This window comes from Nannospalax galili, unplaced genomic scaffold (genome assembly GCF_000622305.1).
Source record: "Nannospalax galili isolate Female #2095 unplaced genomic scaffold, S.galili_v1.0 scaffold291, whole genome shotgun sequence".
NCBI classification, from domain to species: Eukaryota; Metazoa; Chordata; class Mammalia; order Rodentia; family Spalacidae; genus Nannospalax; species Nannospalax galili.
In genome coordinates, this window is record NW_008330588.1 from 2,933,710 (window position 1) to 2,945,497 (window position 11,788).

The following is an 11,788-nucleotide window of genomic DNA, read 5'->3' on the forward strand; positions in this document are numbered from 1 at the left end:
CTCTACACTGACAGCATGGGTTTGGATGTCACCATGTGTCCATAGGAACACTAGCCACATGTATCTGACTAAGTGTGTGATGAGCTAAATGTATACATGTCCATCTAGTGGGACCAACTGAGGAGGAGGAACTTGTGTGTAAGGCCTCGAGGTTAAAACAATTTGTGTAATGCCGACTGCCTGGATGGGAAGCAGATGTCATCCTGGCTGTCGGGAAGCTGCTCTGGTTCCACCTCTAACTCAGCCTCCCTCCTCTAGTTCAGTCAAGCCCAGCATGAAACTCACATCTGGGCTCCTTCCAAAGCAGCCAGTGCTGTGACTCTGCTTCCTCTTGCCCCAGACGCCTCTTGCCCCAATCTCTCCAGAAACAGCTCTTCCCAGGCCCAGAAATGGCTTGTTGGGGAAGCTCCTCCTCATGGGCCTGTCTTTTCCAGCCAGGGGACCCAGAAACTCAGAAGAGGATTGGTTTGAGAACCTTTTACTTTATACCTTTTCCTGCTAGCTGAGGGAACCCCCCCCCCCAATATATGTCCTGGTTTCTCAAATTTACCTACCCCTTCCAAGTCTTAGTGGAACAGGTAGGCATATTAGACATCTTATGCTTCGTATCCTCCCCTTGATTTGGTTGAAATGGCGTTTGCTTTGTGAACGCCACATACTCAGCACAGCACCAAGGCTATGGGCCCACCATCATACTGTGTTACTATAACAAAATAACTGACATAGAGAAAGGGTTTATTTTGGCTCTCAGTTCCAGAGTTTTCAGTACCAAGGCAGTTGGGAACATGGTTCTGGGGCCTCTTTATTACCATCTTATGGGTAATAAATTGTGGTAGGAACACATGGCAGACCAAAACTCTGCTGATCAGCCAGGAGACAAAGAGAGGAAGAACCAAGGGTCAGGTCCCACAGTCCCCTTCAAAGGCACACACCCAATGACTCAAGCACCTCCCATAAGGCCCCACTTCCTAACAGTCCACAGAACCTCCCAGAAGCATCATCCTGGGGGCCAAACCTTTCCCACATTCAGTCTTTGGCCATAGCATACAGTGTAACATCTTATCCCAGAGCATTTTACTTTCAAAGCATCTTACTGTCAGAGCACTTGTCTCCGTGTGAAATTCTCTTAAGTCAGTATGTGCTGTGTATTGGTTAGCTCCATGGGGGCTTTGCCTTGCTAATCTAAGACGTAGCATCTGGCCCGTAGTAGATACTAATTAAGTATTTGCTGAAGATGATGGGATAAGTGATGCAACTGTGTCTTCATGGAATTCACAATTTGATTGAGCTGGATGTCTGCTTTGCTTGAATTTTCTTTTTTTATGGTGCTGGGGATTGAACTCAGTGTCTTGTGTATATTAGTTAAGTGCTCTACACTGAGCTACATTCCCAGACCTGTTGATTGATTGGTTTTGAAACAGGGTCTCATTGTGTATCCCAGGCTGGCCTGGAATTCCCTTTGTAATCCACGCTGGTTTTGAATTCTAAATTCTCCTGCCTCTGACTGCCAAGTCCTGGGATGCAGGCATGTACCACTACATCTGGCTGTAGTATCTATTTAATATTTATTTGTGTGTCTATGTTCATGTACATGTATGTGTGCAAGCACATATGCACTTATGTGTTCAGAGGCCAAAAGACAACTTTGGGTATTGTTCCTCAGGTGTCATCTACCTTTTAATTTAGTGTGTGTGTGTGTGTGTGTGTGTGTGTGGCACTCTAGTCATAGTGTTCATGTGGAGATCAGCATACAATTTTTGAAAGTTAATTTTCTCTTTCCACTCTAGGTTCTGGGGATTGAACTCAGGTCATCAAGCTTGCTAAGCCAGTACTTTTACCCACTAAACCGAAAAATCTTGCCAGCTCCATCTACCTTTCTGTAAGGCAGAGTCTCACTGGTTTAGAGCTCACCACATATGCAAGGCTGGCTGACCAGTGAGCCCTGTCTCTGCCTCTCCTGCACTGGGATTCCATGTACATGCCACCATACCTGGCATTTTTAATGCAGATTTTAGGGATTTAACTCAGGTCTTTCTGCTTGCAAGACAATTGCTTTACTCAACAAGCCATTTCCCAGCCACTATTTATTTATTAACATTTTTATTTATCGTGTGTGTGTGTATATATACGTGCACAAGTGTCTATGCAGAAATCAGAAAACAACTTTTGGGAGTTGATTCTCTTCTTCCCCAGGTCACTAGATTTGGTGGCAAGCACTTTTACATGCCGAATCATTCACTTCACTGACCCCATTTATTTATTTATTTATTTATTTATTTATTTATTTATTTATTTATTTTAATTATTTATTTATTTATTTATTTATATTTATTTATTTATTTATTTGAGACAGGGGCAGTCTCCCTGTAGCCTCAGATGTCCTGGAACTCAATAAATATAGACCAGGCTGGCCTCTATCTCACAGAGATTCACCTGCCTCTGCCTCCTGAGTGCAGGGGTTAAAGGTATGCACCACCATGCCCAGCAACCCTATTTATTTTTAAGAGACAGGGTAGGTTTTGTTATGTTACCCAGGCTAGCCTCCAAATCCTGGGCTCAAGTGATCCTTCTTCCTCAGCTGTCTAAACAGTTGCAACCATAGGCACATGCTGTCATACCCCATTTTTGTTGGGATTTGAACTGAAAATCAACTAGGGTTTATAGAAGTGGACCTGACACTCCCCGGCTTCTCTGTCTTTCTTGAGGGGCATAAGGATTGAATGGCTTCAAGGGTAAAGGTTGTTACCCATGGGGTTAGGGCTACCAGCACACTGTACTCAACCCTGGGTAAGAGAATTAACTGCTTCTTTTTTCTCCAGCTGCCTTTCTTGGGGACATTGCCCTGGATGAGGAAGACTTGAGGGCCTTCCAGGTGCAGGCTACAGTTCTCAGACAGCAAACAGCCCGAAGATCATCCATCAGAGCTGCAGGTACACTGGGGACACACTACTCTGTGTCCCAGAAATGGGCTTTGAACTTAGAGAAAAAAGAAACTCCCCTGTTTCCAGCCAGGCCTTCCCAGGACAGAGGCCATGGAGTTGAACCCAACATAGGGGCTTGTCATCCCTTAGGATAGCCTTATCAGGAGGAGTGTAGACACCCTCCCACCCAGAAGCTAAGAGTTAATATCCTTCCAGCATACGGCTTTCCAAGTACTTTCAAAAGTATTATCTGACTTGACTGTCCCCAACTACCTTTAGGGGTGAGTATCAGAACAACTCATGTTTTACAGAAACCTAGAATAAGCCTCAAAGAGGTAAAGTGATTTGTTCAGCTTGCAGATGGCAGGGCTGCGACTAGACAAAGGTGGAAAGCCTTTGTCTCCCAATCTAAGATGCTGTACCCAACACCACAGTCCCTCTTGGGTGTCTTGGTCCCAGTTCACAAGCTTCTGTGCATCCTCTGGGCCATCCTCAGGAGCTTCTTCTTTACTCTCCCCAGACTGTCTCTGAGACATGACTGTCACCTTCATTTCCCATGTTCTATTGCTCTGTGTGAACAATCAACACCTTACCATGCCATGCAGAAAGGATTTATTTACATGTCCCATAGCTGGGCCCAAAGCTTTTTGTTCCCTGGTGGCCCAAGCACCTAACAACGCAGACAACACTGGTGACAAGGAAAGGGAAAGGCTGGGTTGGCTTTTCTCAGCCTTCTTACTGCCCCACAGAGGGGCTGTCACTGTGCAGGTTCTTGGATCCTGGTTCAGAGCGCCCACATGGAGCACTCCCATTGCCCAAGGGAGGGATTCCCACTGAGATTCAGTTCTGGGCATGCTTTAGCGTGCCAGGCCATTATCCTTGTCCAACAGGAGGAATGATCCTGGTGCAAGCATCCTGGGAGTATAAGCCAACTGCCCCAGAAGATAGTTGACATCAAAGGGTGGTCTGGTGTCTTGGTGACAAGCGAAGCTTATGTGACCTTAATGGGGACTAGTTGGCATGGCAAAGGACAGAGTATCACTAGGGGTCTGCTGCCAATTCACCAGGTAATTTGGGGCAGAGCTTTGGCAATAGTTTACTTATCAATCATAAATAGACAATGGTACTTGTCACCATGCCATAGAGCTGCCATGTCACATGGAACTATGGATCCAGGAAGCTTTCAGAAACTTGAAGCTCTGTATGCTCCAAGGCTTCTTAGATGAGAAAGGACATTTTCCAAATCTTAGATCCCCCAGGCCCCCACAATTTCACAGAACTGAATACTTCATTGTTTTCTTTTGCAGTTCTAGCTCATTCTAGCTATTCATGGTCATTATGGAGAGTGAGAGCATAACTTCATAGTTATTGTAGAACTTTATAGTTATTTCACATAGTTACCGTGAACAATGAATTAACAAATGCCAAGTCATTTTTCCTAGGAGAAATGCAAGCTCCTGCCAGCCTTTGGTGACATTTTTGTGAGCTGACCACTATTTTGTGTGTGTTTTACTTAAAGACCCCTTATTTAATACATAGTTAATTCATTAACATTGAACTCATGGCTAATGGCGCTGACTCTGGCCTGAACAAATTTGTGGAACACAGGCATTTCTTGGTAAGGTGCATCCCAACATCCCAGATGTTTTTTTTTTTTGGATATGTGTATGATAACAGAGAATAACCTGGGGCCTCGTGCATGGCTGGCAAGAATTGGACTACTAAGCAACATGTCCAGCCCTATTTTTACTTTTTATTTTGAGATAGGGTCTCTCTAAGTTGCCCAGGGTGGCCTTGAACTCAGTATATAGCTGAGGAAAGCCCTGAACTCACAATATTCCTGCCTCAGCCTCTTCAGGAGCTGGGATAACAGGTTTGCAATTCTAGGCCAGGCTCACAGTCCAATTTTCTTGCCTTAGGAACACGAGACAGCACATTAGCACTAATGCTTGGGAGCCATTTTAAACAGGAAAATCAACAAAATACCAAAAAAAGTGTCACTCAGTACACCTCAAAAAGGACACTTGTTTACAGTGTGAGAACTGAGAACTAAAACAAGCAGAAAGCATGTCACCTTGTTCGACCTCAGCTGGGAATATGCACACATTAGGCCACTCAACTTTTTTCACTGCCCTGCACTTGTCCACAGATGGCCACCAGAGTCTGACGGTATTGATTTGGGGGTTGCAAATAAATTCTAGCAAAGTAGACAAATTTGCAAATTCAGAATCCACAAATAACAGGCTCTACTAGTCTGTGTCTTTCCTTCTATTCACGTGTTGCCTTCTTCCTCTTCAATTCCAGGAAACTTTTCTGCCCCTGGTGGCCAGAGCGCTAGCGGGCAGCCACAGAGGGAAACCCAGCAGAGATGGAGAGGCAGACCTCGGAGCCGGAGTCGTCGGGCAGCAACATCCAGACCTGAGCGTGTGTGGCCTGATGGGGTCATCCCTTTTGTCATTGGAGGGAACTTCACTGGTGAGTGCTTTCACCTGTCTTTGGCCTTGTTACCTCTCTGTCCTGTCCACAACCTCTTGGCTGTGCAGTGTACTAGCAGAATGACTCTAATACATTAGCAGGAGGTGGAAATGAACTCCTGGACAGTGTAACAGCCTGGCTTTTTTCCTTCTACAGGCAGCCAGAGGGCAGTCTTCCGGCAAGCCATGAGGCACTGGGAGAAGCACACTTGTGTCACCTTCTTGGAGCGCACAGACGAGGACAGCTATATTGTATTCACCTATCGACCCTGCGGGTGAGCAATGACTCCCCGGGTGCTGGACCCTTGGCCATGATCCCCAGCCAGATTCTACCCTAGGCACTGCTGCTGCCCTCAGCTGGGACTGCCCATCCTTTCCCCATGCCATGGGCATCTCCCACTGATATGGCTCTGACCCTGGCACACAGCCTGCACATTGGGTGCTCAGGGCCCTCCCCATCCCTCCGCTCCCCTGCCCACCCCAGGCAGCCTGGCCCGGCCCCTGAGTGGATGCACTCCCCCAGCTCGGGACCACCCCCCTGAGCTGGCCCCGCCCTCCAGGTGCTGCTCCTACGTCGGTCGCCGTGGTGGGGGCCCCCAGGCCATCTCCATCGGCAAGAACTGTGACAAGTTCGGCATCGTGGTCCATGAGCTGGGCCACGTCATTGGCTTCTGGCACGAGCATACGCGGCCTGACCGGGACCGCCACGTCTCTATAATACGAGAGAATATACAGCCAGGTACACACACCCCAGGGCCTGCATCCTACCCCAGGGCCAGTAATTAGCTCATGGACCTACTTGGGGGTCTAGCACAGGTCCTGCACATAGGGATCATACTGAGCAGCCAGAACCCAGCTGACTTGATGAGAAGAGGGATGCAGCCAGCCTGTCCCTGGATTTCCCCACAGGACTGCCTTTCTACCTGTCCTCAGTCTCCTGCCCTTTACCACTTCTGCGTTCCTCCCCCATTCCCCAGCTTCTGGCTGTCCTTTCCCCCCCTGCCTCCTTCTCATGGCTTCCTCCAGCAAGTCTTCTATTCACTTCTGCTGAGAAGGACTCCTTCGTAGGTGCCTGTTCCTTGTTTCCCCTGCTTCCCTTGGCTGCCCTGCTCACCCTCAGGTAGGGGGGTCCCTTCACAGGTACAGGAAAGACGTAGGCTACCCCCCACACTTTTCTCCTGGTCTTTGCAGGGCAGGAGTATAATTTCCTGAAGATGGAGGTTCAGGAGGTGGAGTCCTTGGGAGAGACCTATGACTTTGACAGTATCATGCACTATGCCCGGAACACGTTCTCCAGGTGAGAGATGGGCTAGGCCTTTTTCAAGGCAACCCTGGCCTGCCTTCTGAAAGCCTTCTTCTTCATCCTGGCCTGCCCTACCTCAGCAGGCACCAAGGACAAGAGTGACTCTGTGGGTGCTTGTAGTCCCTAACCATGGGGAGCTGGCAGGCCCAGGTTCTGTGCCTATTGCTGTGTACAGCAAGGATGTGTGGCCTGGAAGACTGAAAACATGACTGCATGGGACCCTGTGTGGGAACTGTGCCAACCCAAAGGACCTGAGCTTGTCTCTCATCCATCACCAGATGAGGCACATTTTTCTCACTGCTACCCAGAGGAGATCACCCCTTTCTAATCATCTGCTTATTTTTGGTTTGTTTTCGCTTTGCATTATTGGGGATTGAACCCAGGGCCTTGTATATACTAGGCAAGTGCTCTGCTCTTGATCTACATTCCTAACCCTTTTATTAATTTTAATTTTTGAAATAGGGTCTCACTAAGTTGTCCAGGCTGACTATGAATTCACTATGTAACCTACGCAGGATTTGAACTCAAAAAAAATTTTTTTTCATTTTTTTATTTGTATGCATATACAAATGCATACACATGCATGCACATACCACAGTTTGCATGTGGAGGTGGGAGGTTAGTTCTTTCTTTCCACCATGTGAGTGCCAGGGATTGAACTCAGATTATCAGGCTCAGTGGCAAGTGCCTTTACCCCTTAAGCTATCTTGCCTACCTCTAGGATTTGAACTTTTGATCCTCTTGCCTCAGCCTCTCAAATGCCAGAGATTACAGACCTGAACCACTAGGCCTGGCTTTGTCTGCCTTGTGACTGGCTAATTTGCAGAAAGTCTGGCTCATGCCCTGAACTGGTCTCTGTTGTCCACTCACAAGATACCTTCTTATCCTGGGCCTGACATGCAGAAAGACCCTTCTCCCCAACTGGACTGTGAGAAGTGCCCTCACCTCTCCTCACACTCCTTTCTGGACTAGTCTTCCTGCACCCATGTCCCCATCTGGATGATGGCCTTCCCTCCCTGCTTCTTCAGGTTTCTCTAGACTCACTCTTTCTGCTCCAAGACTGAGAGCGGAGAGCAGGGAAGGGCAGTGAGCTCATTCTGCCCTCCACCCACCCGGACAGACCCTTCTGTAGACCCACTTCCTACAGCATCCCCTACCCCCTGCTGGGCTCTGCCCAGCTGGATGTGAGTCAGGAGCCCTAGGGATGGGGAAAGCTGCTGCCTCCCCTTTCTACTGCCCCTCCCAGATGGAAACACAGGGTTTAACAGGGAAGAAATGGGAGACAGGGACATTGGGCCCTAGGAGCTGGCTGGCCACGGTGGAAGCAGCCCTTGCCCTTTGGCCTTGCTCCAGGTTCTATCAGTCACAGCCGAGTTAGAGGGTTGGCCCTGGGAAGTCCTGGAAGAAGTTGATCAGAGCTGAATCAGCATTTGAGGCCTGGAGGTGGGAGCTGGGTAGAAATACAGGGATGACAAATGAGTGGTTCATAGCTCTCCCTGGGTTGGGAGTTGGGACCAGTCTGAACATCATGGACCTGATGGACCTGAGTCCTTCACCTCCTAAAGCATTCCTACAGCTCTCCCCAGCTTCTGTGGTATAGCTGCCACGGAGCAGGGTGGCTGCTGGTCAGTGGGCAGCTTAATGACAGGGTGAGATGTCTCCACCCGTCCCTGACCCTGCTGAGGAATGTCTGGGTCCAGGCAGGGTCATGCCCTGTGGGTACAGATGGTCACAGCACCCTCTCTCCTCACTCACCCTCCAGCATACCCATGTCCTTAATCTCCCCATGTCGTTCTCAGGGGCATCTTCCTGGACACCATTGTCCCCAAGTATGAGGTGAATGGGGTGAAGCCTTCCATCGGCCAAAGGACCCGACTTAGCAAGGGGGACATCACCCAGGCCCGAAAGCTCTACAAGTGCCCAGGTCAGAGCAGGGAAGGGAAGGCTTGGGAAGGGTGAAGGGTAGGATCCAAGGAAGGCAGAGGGACCTGGGACTACCCAGAAAGTCACAGCTGTAAGTGTCAGAGAAAGGTATTGGAGAGGATGGACAGTAAGAAAGCACTGTGTTCCAATTAAGGATCAAACTGGGGCTAGGCTCAGGTGGTAGGGAGGGCCTAGGAGAGTGAGGGGTGGTAGGGGCAGAAAAGGGGAGCAGAGACACTCCTGATTAGTGAGGTGGAGATGAGGGTGACCAAAAGAGCTTGATCTGAACTCTGAAATCCACGTTGCCTTGACAACAGGGCATCTGGTTACCCTGGCAGCACTAGGCCAGGGAGGTAGGATGGTATATGCTTGTGTATGAGAAGGAGGGGGTACATCTTAAAGAGACAGAGCCCTTCTCTTCAGCCATCCTTGAGGATGAGCCAGAGAGAGGGTGATCTGGCACCTATAGCCTGCTGCTCAGTTACTTTCTTGCCTTGACAGCCTGCGGTGAGACCCTCCAAGACAGCACGGGCAACTTCTCCTCCCCTGAGTACCCCAACGGCTACTCTGCCCACATGCACTGTGTATGGCGCATCTCGGTTACACCTGGGGAGAAGGTAACTGTGATTGATCATGTGCTTCTGAGCCTACCCTCCTCTGCTGAGACTCCAGGACTGGGAGAGCATGTCTCTTCCTGAGAGTCCCAACTCAGGTCTTTCCTGACACAAGGGTGACCTACCTGGCCATCTGTCACAAATGTATCAAGTAGCCAGTCTATATAGTGGGGAGGGTCTCACCAATCCTAGCCTTTCTGTGTCCCCACTCCCTGGCTCTACCCTCCCTTGGGGGCTGTACATCAGTACTAATTTGCAGACACTGTTGCTATGTACAGTTGCCATGTAGTTCTATTTTGATTGTCTAGATCGTCCTTAATGCTTTTTAAAGTGCTTGTTGCATAGCTCATCTTTTCATTTTTATGGCCACCCTGTGTTTCATTGTATAGAGAAGGAAACTGAGGCACAGAAAGGTTAAATAGCTTGCCCAGGTTATACAGCTAACGAGGGAGCTGGGATTTGAACCCTTTCCTACCTAGCCTTGTGGATGAACTGCTCAGCCCCTGTCCTTGGCCCCCTCATCTGTGTCATCAGAACTTGAGTCAGGAGCTCCCAAAGGGCCTTTCTCGGTTCAGACAAGCTGTGGTTCTGAGACTAGTTGAGGAACAAAGAAGGTGCCTCCAGTAGGATGCTTCTGGTCACGTCTGTCCTTCCCACCCTTCTTCCTCCTTACCAGTCTGGGACCCTTGAGTCCTGCTGTGTCTGCTGCTAGACAGCATGAAGGGTCCCAGAATCTGCCTAGTGAACTCTCCTCCTGCATGATTGATTAGCCTTGTTCAAATATCTGAGGGGATGTAGGCTCACTCGCCCTATTTTCTTTGTTTTCTGGCCAAATCTTTTTTTTCTTAATATCTTATTTTATGTGTATGAGTGTGTTGCCTATTTGCATATAAGTGTGCCCATGTTTTGCAATGCCTGTGGAGGTCAGAAGAGGTGTTAGATCCCCTGCAACTAGAGTTACAGATGGTTGTTAGCTGCCATGCAGGTACTGGGAACTGAACCAGGATCCTCTGCAACAGCAGTCAGTGCTCTTAAACGCTGAGCCCCCTGACCAATTCTTAATGCTACAGAGTCTCTTCTTGTAAAAAGGGGAAGCCACCATCCCTGAAGCCTCTCAGTTCATCCCTCAAGAGTAATTCATCATAACTCACCTCCCTCCCAACATGAGGAGGCCACTCCCCTGTCTTCTACTCATGGGCTTGTCAAGTGGAGTCTGGATCGCTCAGGCAACTTGGACCATCTGTGTTCTTCATGTTTGTATTGCTCCCAAGAGGGAACTCCTGCACTTTTGTCCCATATTTGGACGTGGTGTCCAATGTGCTGGGGTTAGATTTGGTGCTACTCTTGGTTACATGGTACATTTCATCATTTCATGCAAGAAGATTTAGAATCAGATTTCCGCCATCTAGCAGGTGCCAGCCTCTCACCTTTGCCATGACTCACTGACAAAGCATGCCATCTGTATTTCTGTCCTGAGCCTTGCTCAGAATGCCAAACAGGACACAAGCCCGAGTGGGTCTAAAATCGCCCTCCAAACTGCCATTGACCCATGATGTTGCAGGTTTCCCCAGCTATGATGCCACTGAATGTCATTATCCTCCAGCCACAGCTTACCACCTGTTGGGAGGGATGTGTACTTCTCTGAAACCTTATCTCTATCATCTTTCTTTCCCTGGCATAGGAAGTGATCAACTATACATGGCTGGAATGCCTTACCAAATCACACCACTGTCCCAACAGTTGAGAAAAGCCCTTTTAGAAAGGAAGAGAAATTTACTCGTTGGACTGTGTTTCAAGTGCACCCAGACAGGTTACCAATAACCAAGTGCTTCTTTCTTAAGTGACCACAGACTGTCTTTTAAATTAGGGATTGACATTTGGTTCTGTGGTTTGTATTTCCCAGAATCTACTCCTAAGCCCTCTCAGCGCACATTTTCACATGTACACACACCCTTGAAGACTGAGAAAACTTTTGTTCCAAGCTGTGGCGATTACACATGCTGAAAAGCTCCAAGATGTCAGGATTACACACATCCCTCCGATCTGTTGAGGTTACATACCCTGAGAAAATCCGAGCTATTGAGATTACACATGGTGATCACATCTGCAAGTTATCCGACTCTCCTCTGATGTCATCTATGAACTTCAGGAGTGCTCCTGACTCTTCCTTCTGTCTGATTGGGCAACTTCCCTTTGCTTTCCAGACAACCTGTGTTTTTGTTTTTCTACTGAGAATTTCCTGATTCTGTTATCTGCCTCTAGTTGATGCGCTACCATCTTTCCTCCAAAGCCAACTCATCCTTGTTCTCATTCTAAATCTCAAAACTGCAATCTTCTTTGCTGCTTTGAATTAGCTGACCCCTGACTGCCTTCCCAGGGGCCTCCATAACTCTGACCTTTGGAACAATCATCCACAACTACTACTACTACTACTACTACTACTACTACTACTAATAATAATAATAATAATAATATATAGCAGCTAACAGTTATTTGAGCTTATGATCAATTAGGTATGTGTTCAATGTTTTCTGTATGTTTTTGTTTTGTTTG

At 48.1% G+C, this 11,788-nt stretch overlaps 1 protein-coding gene across 1 annotated transcript in view; it reads left to right on the forward strand.

Moving 5' to 3' along the window:
- Bmp1 (bone morphogenetic protein 1) overlaps positions 1-11,788 on the forward strand; it is a 50,855-nt gene that overhangs the window by 7,292 nt on the left and 31,775 nt on the right. Inside the window, exons 3-9 of the mRNA XM_029554602.1 lie at positions 2,820-2,930; positions 5,226-5,396; positions 5,553-5,670; positions 5,956-6,134; positions 6,587-6,692; positions 8,498-8,622; positions 9,123-9,238. Coding sequence (XP_029410462.1) covers positions 2,820-2,930; positions 5,226-5,396; positions 5,553-5,670; positions 5,956-6,134; positions 6,587-6,692; positions 8,498-8,622; positions 9,123-9,238 — 926 coding nt within the window. The remainder of the gene's footprint in view (positions 1-2,819; positions 2,931-5,225; positions 5,397-5,552; positions 5,671-5,955; positions 6,135-6,586; positions 6,693-8,497; positions 8,623-9,122; positions 9,239-11,788) is intronic.